The sequence below is a fragment of the Anopheles merus genome, chromosome 2L (genome assembly GCF_017562075.2).
Source record: "Anopheles merus strain MAF chromosome 2L, AmerM5.1, whole genome shotgun sequence".
Classification (NCBI taxonomy): domain Eukaryota; kingdom Metazoa; phylum Arthropoda; class Insecta; order Diptera; family Culicidae; genus Anopheles; species Anopheles merus.
Genome location: NC_054083.1, coordinates 33705130 through 33722763, shown reverse-complemented (window position 1 = coordinate 33722763; position 17634 = coordinate 33705130). Strand labels below are relative to the sequence as shown.

General features: G+C 42.3%; 5 protein-coding genes across 6 annotated transcripts; 1 reads left to right on the top strand and 4 right to left on the bottom strand.

Moving 5' to 3' along the window:
- The first annotated feature begins 3976 nt into the window (after positions 1-3976).
- Positions 3977-5979, top strand: LOC121594088 (E3 ubiquitin-protein ligase parkin). The gene is made up of 5 exons (XM_041917033.1): positions 3977-4396; positions 4475-4894; positions 4956-5104; positions 5171-5507; positions 5594-5979. The coding sequence occupies exons 1-5, from the start codon at positions 4139-4141 to the stop codon at positions 5906-5908; spliced, it is 1479 nt and encodes a 492-aa protein (XP_041772967.1). The 5' UTR covers positions 3977-4138; the 3' UTR covers positions 5909-5979.
- A 130-nt stretch (positions 5980-6109) lies between these two features.
- LOC121594091 (venom peptide SjAPI-like) lies at positions 6110-7236 on the bottom strand. Its single transcript, XM_041917036.1, has 2 exons — positions 6524-7236; positions 6110-6438 (listed from the first exon to the last, which is right to left on the bottom strand). Exons 1-2 carry the CDS (start codon positions 6591-6593, stop codon positions 6257-6259), a joined length of 252 nt encoding a protein of 83 aa, XP_041772970.1. The 5' UTR covers positions 6594-7236; the 3' UTR covers positions 6110-6256.
- Positions 7237-7518: 282 nt separating this feature from the next.
- LOC121592318 (zonadhesin-like) lies at positions 7519-16619 on the bottom strand. The gene is made up of 14 exons (XM_041913718.1): positions 16497-16619; positions 16209-16438; positions 15355-15484; positions 15070-15279; positions 13247-13404; positions 12550-12616; positions 12264-12476; positions 10975-11085; positions 10722-10894; positions 10308-10389; positions 10025-10234; positions 8865-8984; positions 8091-8219; positions 7519-8017 (listed from the first exon to the last, which is right to left on the bottom strand). The coding sequence occupies exons 3-14, from the start codon at positions 15419-15421 to the stop codon at positions 7800-7802; spliced, it is 1758 nt and encodes a 585-aa protein (XP_041769652.1). The 5' UTR covers positions 15422-15484; positions 16209-16438; positions 16497-16619; the 3' UTR covers positions 7519-7799.
- LOC121594090 (chymotrypsin-elastase inhibitor ixodidin-like) lies at positions 11530-12000 on the bottom strand. Its single transcript, XM_041917035.1, has 2 exons — positions 11909-12000; positions 11530-11842 (listed from the first exon to the last, which is right to left on the bottom strand). The coding sequence occupies exons 1-2, from the start codon at positions 11973-11975 to the stop codon at positions 11634-11636; spliced, it is 276 nt and encodes a 91-aa protein (XP_041772969.1). The 5' UTR covers positions 11976-12000; the 3' UTR covers positions 11530-11633.
- On the bottom strand, positions 13025-13607 carry LOC121594092 (chymotrypsin inhibitor-like). Of its 2 annotated transcripts, none has more exons than XM_041917038.1 (2): positions 13481-13607; positions 13025-13401 (listed from the first exon to the last, which is right to left on the bottom strand). In XM_041917038.1, the coding sequence occupies exons 1-2, from the start codon at positions 13545-13547 to the stop codon at positions 13220-13222; spliced, it is 249 nt and encodes an 82-aa protein (XP_041772972.1). In that variant the 5' UTR covers positions 13548-13607; the 3' UTR covers positions 13025-13219. The 2 variants fall into 2 exon arrangements, with proteins under 2 accessions (XP_041772972.1, XP_041772971.1); XM_041917037.1 differs by having other exon boundaries at positions 13025-13404; positions 13481-13606.
- Positions 16620-17634: the final 1015 nt, after the last annotated feature.

The following is a 17634-nucleotide window of genomic DNA, read 5'->3' as shown; positions in this document are numbered from 1 at the left end:
ACGGAAAAGGAACGAAAAAAAGACATGTGAAAGGATAGCACAGCAACCGCCGTGTGTGTGTGTGTGTGTGTGTGTGTGTGTGTGTGTGTGTGTGTGTGTGTGTGTGTGTGTGTGTGTGTGTGTGTGTGTGTGTGTGTGTGGTCAAATCTGTGCGAACTGATTTCTACAATCCATGTGTGTGTATACATTCGTATACCCAGCTGAAGGCGGGGAGTATACTGGCGGAGTGTGAAGCGGAAATCAGATTCCAATCAACTCATACCCCTCATACCGGCGCGATGGCAGTAAATTAATCAATGTCCTTTCCAACCAACCAACAACGGACACACGGTCGGCGAAATGATGCCTCAGGAGCGGCTATTCCCTTCTCTTCCCTTGTCAGTAGTCGCGTGATATGATCGAAGCTACCGGAAGCCGGCATCCCAGCCGGATCGCCCTGTATGATGTGGGTAGCCGTTGGAAGTTCGTCGGTAGCAGCAAACGAGCCAACACAGCGAGCTGTGCGCGAGCAAGGACAAATGAGCAAAAGAAACTGGGGCCGGCGTGTTCAATGTAGTGATGGGTAAAATGATTCTCTGAAGGGATTCGAATGTTCGAATCCCAATCCTGATTGAGTTACAGCAGGAATAAGAGGTCATTCTGTTTTACTCTTAATAATTTAACATTTCAGTTCTTACATCATAATTAGTACAGTTGGTCCCTGAGATACGCAGACCTATATTCAATATCAAATCAAATAATTTAGTTAGTGACTATCGGTCACTTTCCCAAACTCGATCGAATTCGGGAACGATCGAAGTGATGGTTAAAATAACATAAAATGGTGTTTTAATTGGATTTTTTTTCAACATTTTGCCATATTGCCATATCCAAGATACTCATGAAAAAAATTAAAGTAACCGTTGTATCTATTGAACTGGAAACTATCGTTCCTCTTCCATCGAGTTTGGGAAAGTGGCTGTATAAATTCTCATTAAACGCAGAATCCCAATCTTAATCGCAATTGCAATCAGAATCCCAATCAAATCGCAAACAAATCCCGTACCCAATAAAATCGCAATGGAATCTTTTAGGGATTCAAATCCTAAAAACGGGATCCGAACCGATCCGATCGAATCTTGCTAGATATTGAAACTTCGAATCTTCAGAATCCTGAATTCCCCAACACTAGTTCAATGTTCGCGTCTGTGCAAGCGGTGCGTTATGGCGTTACTCGTGTATGTTTGCCATCGGGGACAACCATCAGTTTTTGGGCGGGCAGTGCTAGATTCTGATGGTCGATAATATTTCGCTTTCCTGTGCACTGTTCGGTAGTCAGTGTATGTGTGTTGTTGGATTATTTTTTTACTCCCAATGACTTCGGGTTGGGATTTGGTTTCCTGTCCCTATGTCTTTTTGGTTTGGCTGTGGCGCCTTTCGGAGCGAAAAATTGCGCTCGAAGCGATAACATTCTACACCGCTATGGTTGTGATTACGATGAATAATTGTGAGGAGGAGGAGAGGCCGAAGTGAATTGTTGTGTCAATACCGATTGAGTTACCGCCGTGGAGAGTGTTGGCTCCCCACTTGAAGCTGGCATGATCCTCGTGATGAACGTTCAGTTTTACTAGTTGTTGATGATCTATTTCAGTGAAACCGATGTGGCTTTTTCTTGAAATGATCGTACCATTTTTCTTAAATATTTGAAAGTCAAAAGTATTGAGGCGATTTTTGCCCAAATTTTCTCATTTCTAATGAAACAGTGCCCATGGACGCGGGCACAACTATGGGTCATATGTTGGGCCTTTGTTTTCGGAACTCGCCATATCAGCAACAGTCTCCCAGTAATTGGGAACAAGATCTTTTACCGCTCGATTATCACTCGCGATTGCTTTTTCGATCGATGGTGAATTACGGGCGGCTTGTGAACGGGCAACAACTGTATCTAGACGAGCGTGTGTTTATGGCGTGCGTGTGTAAGATACGTATATGTTTTTTACATCTGTGATTTTCAATTCCACGAGCCGCTACAGCTGGGCATATATTTGCACCCAAACGCTGCTCGAGGTGTCATGATAACATGACTCGGACACAAATGGAAGCTGTCTATCGTGTCGTGTGTACACATTTTATGACCGTTTCGCTTGCAGCATACATTCCACCTCGCAAAGCGAACGTATCATCGATCGTTCTGTCACTATTCCCAACACAAAAGGGTGGGCACATTTCGTCCGATAGAGTCCCGTGGCGTACGCAGTTTCCATCCGCTCCTGATGCATACAGGTGAAGTGGAAGCGTTTTTGGAAGCCGCATGGCATTGCTATTTCTCTCCCGGTTTGAAACGGTCGGTTATTATGCAGAGAGGAAACAGCGGTAGAGGTGTAAATAAAGCAACGCGCGTGCATGCGGGGTGGTTGGTGTTTGTGAGCGTAAATCAGGTGTCGAGAACCGACCATTTGAGCACTCTCTGGGCATGGCTTGTACTTTTGCCTGCTTTGTGTGCTCCGCGTATATGCTTTCAGGCCTGGAAAGAAAGAGAGAGAGGAATTGAGAGAAATGTTCCTTTCACAGGGAAGAAAAAGCAGTAGCAGAGTGATGCTATCGATTTCTGTTAGTCTGTTTAGTTTGTACTTTGTATCGTATTGGCTCAGTGGCGGGAAAGTTTACGTCTTCAAAAACAGAAGCTCTTGCTTTACAATAAATTATTCTTATACTGTACATTGTACGGAATTTAAAACCATCGGCTTTAATAAATAGCAAAATTATTAATCTACGTGTTTTGCATCCCGTTTTTCTGAGAGTTTTCTTTCGTGAGCAGTTTAGATTTACTACTTAAATTGAGAAATTAGGTTCAATGGGCGATTTAGTACTGTAGATTACGCTTACAGTTATTAAAACAAAATAGCTGGCATCGAAATGGAAATGGTTAAAAGTTACCTTTTATTCGTTACAAATGGCTCGGAATTGTCATCGCGAACGCATTGAGTACATTTGTTAATTTTAACGATTAGTCCTATGCCAGTCGTCTAATCATACTGCTCGATTCCCCCCCCCCCCTGTGTTTACTTATATGTGATATCGAACATAATTGTTTTAACGATCGTTTATGTTAACAGAAATGAACTATAAATGATTTCCGGAAATTGTTTTCATGAATCGTCTGAATGAAGAAGATGACAATTGTTGTGTACTTTACATCACTGAAGATTTCAATTTAGGTCGTATTTCGCCATGCTAATAAATAAAGACGGCGGTACCGTGGTACAGTCGTCAACTCGAACGACTTAATAACATGCCCATCATGGGTTCAATCCTAGAATGGACCGTCCCCCCGTAGCAAGGATTGACTATCCGGCTGCGTGGTAATGAATTAAATCTCGAAAGTCTGTATAGGCCGGCATGTCCGCGTAGGACGTTACGCCAAATAGAAGAAGAAGAATAAATGAAGACGTATGCATAGATCAGCATGCGACTTGTGTTCAGTGTGCAGTAGATTTTTTTATACATAATTATTTTATAAATATTTCCGGTAGTCAGTAACAACACTAAAAGAAAAAAACAAACTATCGGTACCAAAGGGACAAAAAATGGTAAAAGTAATAAATTAACAAGAAAAGTAAGCCCAAATTGAAATAAATATATAAAGCACATTTTTCAAAAATTGCTAAAATTAGCTAAAATAATGTAGAATCTATGCATAGTATTTGTCAAATTTATGAAGCAAGTATTGTTTTTTTTATATTTTTTTATTAAGATCAATTGAGATCACTAAGATAAAGATTAAGATTGATTTTCTATTAGTTTCGAGACAGCAGAAACAATAGCTTCGAAAGCGAGTTGCAAAGAGCATTAAAAAAATATAACCAAAATTTAAATCACTCTTTCACTACGCTAAGTCGTTTCCATTCAAATAGTTCGCTTCAAATTTCATTGAAAAGGCCTTTTCGCGCGGTGAAACAACTTTCACGCGTTGAAAAGCCTTTTCGATCAGCTGTTTTTGACAAAGGCGGTGTAGCATTCCGGACACAAAATCAAAACAATGCAACTTTTTTTGCGCAGAACATAACGAAAGTGAACGAGCAAACGAACAGCAAGGTGGATCGCTTTAAATGCACACAGTTGCTCCGTAATTCGCCCGCGTAAACGACCACCGGCGGTGATGTTCGATTTGTTCGGGTTTATTAGACAATTGATCGGCAGCATGTTGGCGATATTTTCCTTCGGCAAAAAGAAGCTCTCCAACTCGCTGAGCGTGTACGTGAAGACCAACACGGGCAATACGCTGGCGGTGGACCTCGAGCCGCACATGGACATAAAAGACGTGAAGGAGATGGTCGCGCCCCGGCTGGGGCTGGAACCGCAGGAGCTGAAGATCATATTCGCTGGCCGAGAGCTGTCCGATACGACGACGATCAGTGTGAGTGGTGGTGGTGGTGGCGAGCTTTCGTCCTTTTTTTTGCTTAGTTACATCATGCGGGCTTTTTTGACATTGTAGGAATGTGACCTAGGGCAGCAGTCAATAATACACGTCGTAAAAAGTAGACCGACCGCTATCAAGACACCGCAGAAGAGACAGGCAAAACCGGCACTGAATGCAACCATCTCGGAGGAACCGTCGCCGGAGGAACAGCAGCAGCAACAGCAGCACAACAAACCCCTCTCGGAGACGATGTCCGAGCTGACGGTGTTGGACGAACGGAATGGTGACCAGTCCATCCCGATCGGCCGCACAAAAGCACACTTTTTCGTGTACTGCTCACAGTGCGAAAAGGTTTGCACCGGAAAGCTGCGTGTACGGTGCGGCATCTGTGGCAGTGGAGCGTTCACCGTTCATCGAGATCCGACCTGCTGGGACGATGTGCTGAAGCGGAAGCGCATTACGGGGCACTGTGAAAATTATGAGGTTCCTTGTGTGGTAAGTGTGGCACAGTGGCAAAGTCGTGTGGCTCGGGTTGATTACTCTTAAATCGTTTTAGGAAAATGACGAAGGAGAACCACCGTTTACGGAGTTTTACTTCAAGTGCTCCGAACACTCGTCCGGTGGTGAGAAAGACTTTGCTGCTCCTCTGAGCCTGATCAAGACGAACCACAAAAATATCCCCTGTATTGCTTGCACCGACACGAGGTAAGTGTTTAATGTCACTGCTGTGTTCCTTTCTCAAACAAACCACTCCTATCTTACTCGCTCCAGTGAAACAATTCTCGTGTTCCCGTGTGTTGCCGGCCATGTCTCCTGTTTGGATTGCTTCCGCCAGTACTGTGTTACCCGGCTGCTGGAGCGCCAGTTTGTGGAGCATCCCACCGGCGGCTACACACTGCAATGTCCTGCCGGATGCGACAATTCCTTCATCGAGGATGTGCACCACTTTAAGCTGCTGAACAAGGAGCAGTACGAGCGGTACCAGCGGTTCGCGACGGAAGAGTTTGTGCTAAAGAACGGCGGTGTGCTCTGTCCCCAGCCGGGCTGCGGAATGGGACTGCTGGTCGATCCCGAGTGTCGACGGATTCAGTGCCAGAATGGTTGTGGTGTATGTAGCTAACGTATATTGACTCCGATTGTTTGCTCGCCCTGCGTACTAATTCCTATCGCATCCCCCCTCTCCGTTTTTTGCAGTACGTGTTCTGTCGAAGCTGCCTGCAGGGCTACCATATAGGGGAGTGCTTCGAAACGCCCACCCCCAGCACGCCCGGCAACGAGCAGGGGTACGCGATCGATCCGCTGCGCGCGTCGGAAGCGCGCTGGGACGAGGCGACCAAGATCGCGATCAAGGTGACGACGAAACCGTGCCCCCAGTGCCGCACCGCAACCGAGCGCGACGGTGGCTGCATGCATATGGTTTGCACCCGGTCCGGCTGCGGGTTCGAGTGGTGCTGGGTGTGCCAAACCCCGTGGACGCGTGACTGTATGGCGGCGCACTGGTTTGGATGAGCAGTTTTTGTTTGTACGTTTGCGGTTTATTATCGTACAGAAATAGAGACAATTTTTAAAAGAAAGGTTCATATACACGTGGTACACCATTATGTTGCTCTACGGATTATTCTCCTATTATTCCCGACAGATCTTTGGGTCAATGCAATGGTTGACAACCGTGGTAATTTTCCTCAAAGCGTGAATTGAATAAATTTGTAATTGAATTTTACGATGGATGCGATCGAAGCGTGCAGGTGTAGCTGGCTTTAACCCAAAGCAAAATCGCTGGGTGGGGGCCAAACAGTGCACAGATAGATTTATTTGAAAGATGGTTAATTACATATTGTGCATTTTACGTGAACCAACCTACTTCGGACAGTCCTCCAGCGGAATGCATTTTCCGCCTGGCCAGCTATCTCGAATGTATAATGGTTTGCAGGTGCACCCTGGTTTACATCCAAGCATTATCTCGACTTGATTAGCGCAGGTCATCGGGTCCTTGGGGATACATTTTTCGTATTGTTCGTTTTCGCCTTCACATGTCTCTTCTGTGCTTTCGCACACAGACGAAATACATCAACGTATAAGGAAATTAGATCGAGAATAGTACGATTAGGATCACCGTGATCTTACCGTTAGCGTGCACACTCATCGTGGCAAGGATAAGCATGCCGAATGCGAACAGCACCGTTGTAGACTTCATCGTTCAGCGTTGGTTCAAGTGTAATGGCTCACCCCAAAAAGTCTCGTAGCCCTATTGAAAACGACTGGTTCTTTTATATGAAACAGTCTGGTAATGAGTGTGCCGCAGCGTGGCTAATTTGTTGTTATATTGTTGTTATATATTTTAGATTGTTTGCCGCCATAGGGACCTCATAATTGAAGCTTATATCTAATTAGTACAAAGAACAATGGTTGCGAGTTGATCAATAAGTTTCACCGCTGATGGTTTGTTAATTTGCTTTGGTAAGTTTGAACGTTTGATCTTGATGGAGGTTAGACGTAGAGTGGCGGTCGCACGAATAAGCGTTGGATAAAGATCCTCTTGATTTGCTGTTGTCCTTCCAAAACTTGGACTTGGTCTTCAGTATCTGTCTAATCGTTTTGTTGGTTGGGAGCTTTATAAGCTGGCTGCTGGCTGTAGATGATCCATCTACAATATCAATATCAATCCTCTGCGTCTGGAGTCCTTGAATTGTTGCTGGGTTTGTTCCATTTTGCAAAATTCTCCTGCGTGTAAGGGAAATTAGGATGATGTCCAACGAATATTTAAACTGGCTTCTTTCCTCCTTTGACTTTGATGCCCCTCTTCACGCGATAGGGCCTCTCTCTCTTTATGTACTCACTCAGCTCACAACTCGAATGTATCCGAAGGCAGCAATTTTATATCGGAAGTTCTCCATTCGATCCATGATGTGGTTTACTGGATTCGAGCCAATGTTAACACGTAAATACAAACAAGGTGTAACCAATCAAACGAACAGTCTGACTGTACTTGTTTTTGATAAGGGCATGTTTTCATTGGAGCCCAAAAGCATGAGTTGTTTATTTCGATTGATTGCAAAAGAGTCTGGTAAAGTTGGTCAATACGAAAGATTCAACAAGCAGTTTAGTTGGTGTGATATTTCTGAAGTGTTTTATTATTGTTTGATGAAATGTGAATGCGTGAGTTACTTTGCTAATGCATTGCTGCTCACACGACGCGTCTGAAACGCTATCGAGTGTTTACATAGGCACGCTAGTTTAGTGGTTATCCCGACTCTTACTTCTTCAACGAAAGCGCTTTTGTTTTAACGCTTCTTTCCCGCCCATGGTGATAGTTAACTGGTGCTATTATTGCTCAAATTTTATTCAAACAATAACGCTGTTTGTTGAAGCTTAGAGCAGCGCCAAAGCAAACTCTGTCATTCTAATGGCAGGGACACTCACATTTCGGAATACATTTGCCTTCCTTAGACTCTCGTACAAACCCTGGCTTGCAGAAGCATCCCTGAACACATTGCTTGGTGCACGGTTTCTGTTGCTCGCTCAGATCGGCACAAGTATTAGGACAAGCAGTACCACACGTTTGGAACTCTTCGTTCGGTCCACACACGTCGTACGGGTAGGGATGCGCATAAGGACAGGCTGTAGATAGTACAAACAAGTAATTTGAGTGATGATCATATGGTAGACATGTGATGAAGTTCGAATAGCTTACCACAATGTGCGTTCTGCAGAGTAAAGATCAGTACGATCAGGCACGCGAACATCGCCACTGGTTTCATGTTGTTAGATTGGAATAAGTGTTGCACTGCTGTTGTAACAGAATGTTCGATGTAGAATGATTATCTGATACAAGCACAAGCATATTTATACCTGTACAAACAATGCGTTCATCGAGAATAAGAGTTCATGCATTGGTTGTGTAAGCACGTAGTACAGTGGCGCATAGTAGAGGGATTATTGGCATATCTTTATGTGCAAGGTTTACAGTTAGTAGTGATAAGTACATAGTAAGATGTGTTATAGCGAGTATGATGATTAGTCATATACTATACATCCATATGGGAGATTTAAACACTGGGTCACCGTTAAATGGAACATAGCCCCACTAGCCCATGCCGTATCGTAAAATTGTATTTGTTTGACCGTAAAAACTGTTTTAAATGAGCATTTTTTACGTTTTATTGTCTGTACTAATACAACACATTGTTGCAATATAGACATTCAACTACCTATTACGGGCATTTGTTTGTAGGGATGCATGGTCCGCCATCCGAACGTCGAATGTAGCTCGGTTTACAGAAACACCCTTCAGTGCAGTTATAGGTGTCCCTTTCATACCGTGAGTCGCAGGCCAATTGATACACAGGACCACACTCGAGAAAGCGCTCATTCGCATCGTTACACGTATCTTTTACGTTAGGGAGACAAATAAGAAGAAAATATTATTGTAATGAGGATAGAACGTTTTTAATCAACAAGTTCTTACCTATAGCATTTACTATCGCCACACCGAGGATAAGCAGGGCGAATGCCAACAGCACAGTTGTAGACTTCATCGTTAAAAGTAGGTTTACGTTTAATGCCCTCGTAAAGATTCGTATCGCTGCTACCGACAACGAGTTCATTTATAGGGAATATAGAGCGTTACCAGCAAATGTGAAGCTACAATTCGCTACGCACGATGTACGCGGGTTTAGCCATAAGTTGTAAAGCTCGTTCGTTTGTTATTGTAAGTGATGATGTTGTTAGTCGGGGGAACAATTAACATTTTCGATAACCGTATTGCAAATTATATGTGGTGTGCAATCTTGTCAGCATCATTAACCATCGCTGCCTTCATAGCTGCCATGAAATTATAATTCACAGTTGTATATGTACTCAATGTAATATCTTTTCCCCGATATCTTAAATTACTGCTCATAAGGGTTACAAATGGTCGCACTGTTGAACTGTTGTGGCATTGATGTGGAGCTTGATACAGATTAGAGCGTTGGATTTTTTTCATATCTTGAGTGTAATTAAATGATTGAGGAATTTGCATAAATAGGCTATAGTTTTATCAACTGGATCCTAATGCAGGAAGTAGGAAATAGTAGACAGGAAACACCGGAGACTACTGACAGACTCCACATATCTGTCCTTCCACAAAAGCATTCTTCAAGGCATTCAAGGTATGGTAGTCTGGTGCAGTGCTCCACGCAGATTATTTCACTTCTATCGCACTCCTCATCCATCGTCTGTAAATAGTTACAATTACAAAGAGTGAATTACAACGAAAATGGCCTTGCCATGCAATTCCATTTGGTTTCATGCCTACCGCCATCAGCGATAATGGTGTTAATTAGCAGGGCCAAAACCATCAGCAGCTACTTCAAAAAAGGTATAAGCTACAAAGGTGAAACCGACTTTTCTACAGAGACGAATCGCCTTGACAGGCGTGACGGAATCGGTATTCGGTACAAGGAATCAATTATTTGAAAACAGAAATATAATGAAATCCAATGAATGCATTTCTTAAACGATTCATTTGAACAACAATAATATATTGCAATAAGAATGCGTTCCTTAAGGCAGTCGCTCACATTTATTATAAACGTATAGTTGAAACAATGGCTGATCCTTTTCTTCTTTCGACACTTCAGTAGCAGGGACATTCACATTCCGGAATGCATTTGCCATGTAGAGACTCTCGAACGAATCCAGGTTTGCAGAAGCATCCCTGTACACACTGCAGCGTACAGGCTTTGGGAGGATCGTTCAAATCGGCACACGTCTTGGGGCAAGCGGTACCACACTCTTGGAACTCTTCGTTCGGTCCACACAGGTCGTATGGGTAGGGATGAGCATAACGACAAGCTGTAGATAGTACAAATAGGTGATTTATGTGATGATCTTATGACATACATGTGAAGAAGGTCGAATAGCTTACCGCAATGTGCGTTCTGCAGGGTGAAGATCAGCACGATCAGGCACGTGAACATCGCCACTGGTTTCATGTTGTTAGAATAATGTACAGCAGTATTGTAATTGAATGTTTAATGTAGAATGATCATCTGATACAAGGACAGGCATATTTATACAAGTACAAACAATGAGTTGATCGAGAGTAACAGCTCATACATTAGCTATGTCAGCACATGGTACAGTGATAGTTAATAAAGAGATAATTGGTATTTCTTTATGCGCAAGATGCGCGATCAAGGTGACAATAAAGCTCCTTAGGTGTAAAAAAAAACATATTTGCTTCACTGTTAACACTGGTTTAAACGGGATTTTTTCTTCTTATTTATTATCTGCACTAATACAACACACTGTTGCAATACAGACATTCTACTACCTATTACGGGCAGTTGTTTGTAGGGATGCATGGTCCGCCTTCCGAACTTCGAATGTAGTTCGGTTTACAGAAGCACCCTTGAGTGCAGTTAGCAGTGTCCTTCTCATAGAGTGAGTCGCAAGTCAGTTGGTACACAGGGCCACACTCGAGAAACTGTTCATTCGCATCCTCACACGTATCTTATACGTAAGGGAGACAAATAAAAAGAAAAATGTCATTAGATCAAGGATAGAAGCGTTTTTGATCGACATGATCTTACCTTCAGCAATTACATTCGTCACAACGAGAATGAGCATGGTGAAAGCGAACAGTACAGTTACAGACTTCATTGTTAACAGTTGGTTTACGTTTAATGCCCGCGTAAAGACTCATGGCGTTGTTACCGAAAACGGGTTTATTTATAGGGTACAGCTGGTTATAAGTGTGATTCGCTACAGCGCGGTGTTTATAAAATTGAGAAAAAAAAAAAACTTGTAACGCTGATGCCAAGCTCGTTTGTTGTTATGAGTGATGATGTTGCTAGTCGGACACACATGAAACGGTTACTATAATTTTCTGTTGTTCTATATGTTGTGCACTTGGTGCCAGATGTGTGTTGTGCAATCGTCTTAGAATTTCGATATTACTGATCCTATAATCTATACATTTACTCCTATTACTGATCACAAGTGTTAGAAAGGATCAACTTGTTAAACATTGTTGTCACTGTTCATTGGTCATTGTTGTGGGGATTATTCTATTAGAATTTAATTATGTCTTTGAGTAAGTTGAATGATGCAAGAACCGGAGCTAATAAAACTTGTTGAAAAGGTAGTAAAACGAACATGCATAAAGATCTTATTTATTGGTGAAATTGATCCAGAGGTGGAGATATCTGCATATCCAACATATTTAACTCTCAATCTGCGTCCACTAAATCTACTGTTTGATGGTCTCACCAGGGAGTGGGCAATCTCTTCGCCGAACGCAGTTCCCCCCATCGTTGGTTTTACGCAGAAATCCTTCCTTACAAAAGCATCCCTCAATGCATTCCAACGAGGGACACACGATGATTGGTGGTCTGTTGCAGTGCTCCTCGCAAGTTATTCCACACCAATCCCACTCCTCATTGGGAGGGCATTCATCGTCTGTAAACAGTTGAGGAATGGATTAGAACGGGAATGGCCTACGAATGCAATTCATCAGAAACTTACCGCCATCAGCGATAACAACGCTAACCAGCAGGGCCGCCAAAAGCACCAGAGCTTGGGTAGATTTCATCTGGAACGTATGCGATTAGCAGGCACTTCAAACACATGCCTTTTGTTACGAGCTACAAAGCTGAAAGCGACTTTTATACAGAGACGAATTGCCGAGGCATGACGGAATCGGTATTCGGTGCAAGGAATGAATTAACAGAAAACAAAATCCTATTATTGTATTTCTCAAACAGTTTAATTAAATACACCAATTGCCCTTAAAATGCGTTCCTTAAGGCAGTTGCTCACATTTATTGCAAGCGCGAGGTAGAAATAATTGCTGGTACTTTTCTTTTTTCGATACATCAATTGCAGGGACACTCACATTCCGGAATGCATTGGCCATGTAGAGACTCTCGGACGAATCCAGGTTTGCAGAAGCATCCCTGTACACACTGCAGCGTACAGGCTTTGGGAGGATCGTTAAGATCTGCACACGTCTTGGGGCAAGCGGTACCACACTCCTGGAACTCTTCGTTCGGTCCACACAGGTCGTACGGGTAGGGATGAGCATAAGGACAAGCTGTGGATAATACAAATAGGTGATTTATGTGATGATCATATGGTAGATATGTGACGAATATCGAATAGCTTACCACAATGTGCGTTCTGCAGGGTGAAGATCAGCACGATCAGGCACGCGAACATCGCCACTGGTTTCATCTTGTTAGATACAATAAGTTACAGTTGTGTGTTAATTGGATGTTCAATGTAGAATGATCATCTGGCACAAGAACAGGCAGATTTAAACCAGTGCAAACAATGAGTCGATCTAGAATAAACGATCATTCATTGGCTATGTCAGCACGTGGTACAATGACACATAATCAAGGGACAGTTTGTAAGGAGGCATTTCTTCATACATGAGATGCCTTACAGGGTGTCTGATGATGAGTCATATACATGCACAAGGGAAACGCTCTAAACGCTTGGCTTAATGGAGCATACGACTACTTGCGAACTCAAAGGCACGTTGGGACGAATCAATCACGATCGTGATGAAGGAAATAACGAACCTCCTGTTCGCTCCCTCACCACACACAATTGTAAATGTTTGACTTTACGTACTGATTGTAGTCAGCCTCTCTTTGCTTGTTTTATTTACTGTACAAATTCAATTCGAATAGTGGTTTCTCCTACATTTCGAATAGTCCACCACGTTTATCGCCAAAAAAGGCTTTTTTATCGACTTGTTCATCGCGGGTTTTCGATTGCTTACGATGGAATACGTTGCCGGACATTACACTAGTATGGATAGTTGTTACACTAATATGGGCAGGCATTAATGTCTACGCATATTCCGCCTTCTGCATGTCGAATGTAGTCCGGCTTACAGAAGCACCCTTGTGCACAGCCAATGAGATCGTTCTCTACCGACGGATTGTCGCAGGTCGGTTGTTGCACTGGACCACACGTGAGGTAGTGCTCGTTGTCACCACCACATTTCTCTGCTGTGCATGCAAAGATAAATCAAAGGGCAACGAAATTAGATCGAGAGAAGAATTGTTAGGATCAATATGATCTTACCAGCGTGAACACTCATCGCGGGAAGGATAAGCATGGCGAATGCCAACAGCACAGTTGCAGCCTTCATCGTTTCAGCGTTGATTCTCGTGTAATGGCTCCCCGGATAGACTCGTAGTACTGTAGAAAATGACTAGTTCTTTTATATGAAACAGCCTGGTAATGAGTGTTGGGCTAAAACTCACAATTCGCTACGCACGATGTTCGTGAATCGAGCGATAATTGTTACATTTCGTTTGTGATTCGGAGTGATGTTGCTTATTTGGACGAACAAAAAGTGTGATTCATAATCGTCTATTGGTGTTAATATATGGAGCGCAAAAGAAATAGCAGAGAGTGAGAGCATATATGAGCCGGAAGAGCTGGTCGACAGTTGTTACCGAACTTTTGGTGTGGGTATTCGAATAAATGTAGCATCGTTAATAACTCTCAAATGTAAAGTTGGTGTTATTGAACACCATGTGCATCTGTGTTCCAGCTCAATGGCATAAAGGAATGTATGTCAAGAGAAGTTGTGGTCTGTGAAACTTGAAACAGCAAGTGCATGAGAAAAATGGCGGAAACGCGTGAGCCCGGCTAAAACCCGTAACAGAAACCTTCGACAGAAACCCAAACCAATTACCGAAGTGGGGCAAACAAAAAAATGTGTTTTTATTTGAAGGTCATAGCTTATACCGGCCGCCCAATTTCCGCGATCGCCAAAATAAGCGACTCGAAAAGGTGTCACAAATGCATTCCAATATCCGGTCGGCTGTTGCGAAAACGATCGCTTATTCTACGATTATAGCCTCCATAGAAACAAGCGTTTATTTTGCTTAAGCTGGCCATGTTTGGATTTAGTTGTGGTGATAATTTTTAGCATAGTGTTGTGATAATAGCAATACTAATGCTTTATCAATGGGTATACATGTGGCTTCCATTCTGAAGTGTAGTGTATGTGGCCCATTGAACAATTGTGAAACGATCTATATTGACTGAATTAAAACTCTAAAACTAACTTACTGCTAGATGCAAAGCTGAAAATGTTTAATCATTTATTAAGAAATGATTATGAACCACTTATTGCATCAAGACTGAATATTACTCAAGATACTTGTATAGAATTTATCTGGAATACATGAAACTGATATTCGCTTCAAAAATATGCCTATTGCTGTAAGCTACAAAGGTGTAATCATCATTTACACAGAGACGAATCGTCGAAGCGTGACCATTCTTTACACGACCTGTAATCTGTCCCGTAGCGTGGTATTGGCGAGGTTGGCGGCCGCCAAGGGCGTCGGGCCTTGAAGGCGCCAAATTGATAGTCTTCATAACATGATTGGTTGGTAAAAGCCTTTTACAGGGCGCATGATTATGTTTCTGTCAAGGGCGCCAGTTTACCACTACATTCTACTAATACTACTAATACATTCAAAAATGGAAGAAACTAAGTAAAAGTATGAATATTATGAAATTCAATTAATGTACTGCTCGAATAACTCACTAGAACAACAATAGTGAATACTTTAATGTAGTATATCACATTTATTAAAAGCGCATGATACAAACAAAAATTGCTGGTGCAGTTCTTCTTTTTACATTTTAGTAGCAGGGACACTCACATTCCGGAACGCATTTGCCATGTAGAGACTCTCGGACGAATCCAGGCTTGCAGAAGCATCCCTGTACACACTGCAGTGTACAGGCTTTGGGAGGATCGTTAAGATCGGCACACGTCTTGGGGCAAGCGGTACCACACTCCTGGAACTCTTCATTAGGTCCACACAGGTCGTATGGGTAGGGATGAGCATAAGGACAAGCTGTAGAGAGTACAAATAAGAGATTTATATGATGATCATATGGTTCAAGTATGTGTTCAAGGTCGAATAGCTTACCACAATGTGCGTTCTGCAGGGTGAAGATCAGCACGATCAGGCACGCGAACATCGCCACTGGTTTCATCTTGTTAGTTGCAATAAGTGTTACACTTGCGTTTTAATTAGATGTTCAATGTAGAATGATCATCTGGAACAAGAAACCAGTAGTTTTATAGTTGTTGTAAACAATGATATGATCAGCACGAGAAGATCATCACGAGGTGCGTGAAAGTATGGCAGTATATGATGAGATAATGTACTGGTATGCCTTTATGCGTGGGCTCTATACTTTGTAAAGCTCAACTCATGTGTAACCATTGTTAGCGTTTGCCGTTGAGTCACACTATTACAGGTGCAAGAATGTTAGTATATTTTGTTACAACGACTTCGGTGATTTATTTATTAGATCATAACCGTGGTATGATGTCGGATTATTATGTTGCATACTTTTGCTCTATCTGATGGGATCTTTACCCCTAACTTTAAGTTTAATTTGTTTTAACATTGTTGTCCTCCTGCTTCGCTGTTTATTATGCCATCTTGGGCATCTAAAAACAGTTGTTAGACGTTTGCTTATTATGTGTTATCGTCTATCTTATCTTCAACCTCTATATACGGCAACTTAATTATGTGTTAACAATGATTTTTACGTCTTGATGATGTCTACCGGTATAATTTTGTATTATTAAACTGTAAAGAAATACCGACGTGAAATACAGACACAACTCTAAAGAAGACTTTTAATAGATAATAACATTTGTTCAACAAGTGTTTAAGTAATTATCTAATTATAGAACGCGTCAGAAGCAGAACCTCGCATAGCAAGTGTGACACAATCCATCAATAACATCTAGAAACTCTAAATCACTTACAATCAGTACGATTGCATTGAGGTATTAGTTGTTGAACAGAAAGCCTTCTTCTTTACAATCCTCATGTTTGATGCACTCTCCGCCCTCTTTGCTTTCTCGAACGTGCCAGGGTTTGCAGATGCATCCGGCTTTGCACGGTTCATCGCACGGAGGAAGCAGTGGGCCATAACAGTGCGGCTGACATCCGACACCGCACTCATGCCAATATTCGTTGGCAGAACAGCCAAAATCTGTTACACGGGACGACAATTTGTAATGTGGCGTAGAAAATGTACGGGAACTACTTACCCTCATCGTCGGCCATCACTGCAACCACCACCAATAGAGTGACAAGCAAACAAAGCTGTACGGACTTCATCGGGAAGATGCACGTTGGTATTTAGAAGCATTTACTGTACTGTGCCTTATAGCAACGTGAATCGGATTTTTATATAGACGAGCGGCAGTTTATACAACATTCGATTTGCCATTACAGTTTCGAGAAGTGTGACGAAAGGCATGATACTGTTTTGCGTTTTTCTTTACAATTTTTTAAATTGATTTTCATTGCTATTGTACTCCGTGATAGATTTTGTGCAGGTATAGGCATTTCATTAATAATAGGTTTGTATCTATGTACGCTCTTTTGTCCTTATGTGCCATAATGTCCTGAATATCCTCAAATATTTTTCTGTTACAATCCAGTCGGTTGAATGTTATCTGGATAGTTCTCTCCGATAGCAAGCGTCTGACTATACACGAATGCGTGTTAAAAGCAGTTCTTTAAAGTAAAAAAAAAGGTTCGGATGTTTAACAACCAGCTACAATAATTTTATAGCATCTAAAGATGATTTTTAATTGGCAAGCAATTGCTCCCTAATAATATCTTCTTTCTTGTTTAACATTCATAGCAATCCACACTCATGTATACCATCGCAAGGTTAGAAAATTATTGTATGTTATGTTCAAATTTTACGGGCAAAAGAAACAAATTGCGCTCACAAAAATTCCTCCCGAGCTGCAAGACAGTCCTCATACGGGATACATTCTCCTCCTTCCAAGCACTTACGTACCGTTCCCGGTGCACACTCGCATTTTGGTGCACATCGCACGTTGCACGGCTCTAGTGCCCCAAAGCAAAACCGTGGACATCCAAGAGCTTGTTTATGCTCAAAAAAAAAAAAAAAAAAAAAAGCAAGTCTACCTTCATTATCGGCCACAACGCTGACTGCCAGAGCAAAAGAACTTGCGTCACCTGCATTGGGAGCATGTGTGCTTGAGTCATAGCATAAGAGTGAACAGTGTGTGCACCTTGCGCCGTGAAATTGTACTTTTATAGCGACGAATCGCTGTACCACCGAGTCCGATACGATTGGCTATGTTTGCCGTATTTTGAAGGCAACGAATGGACTGGATTGGGATGATGAATTACTCCTTTCGAATCGAT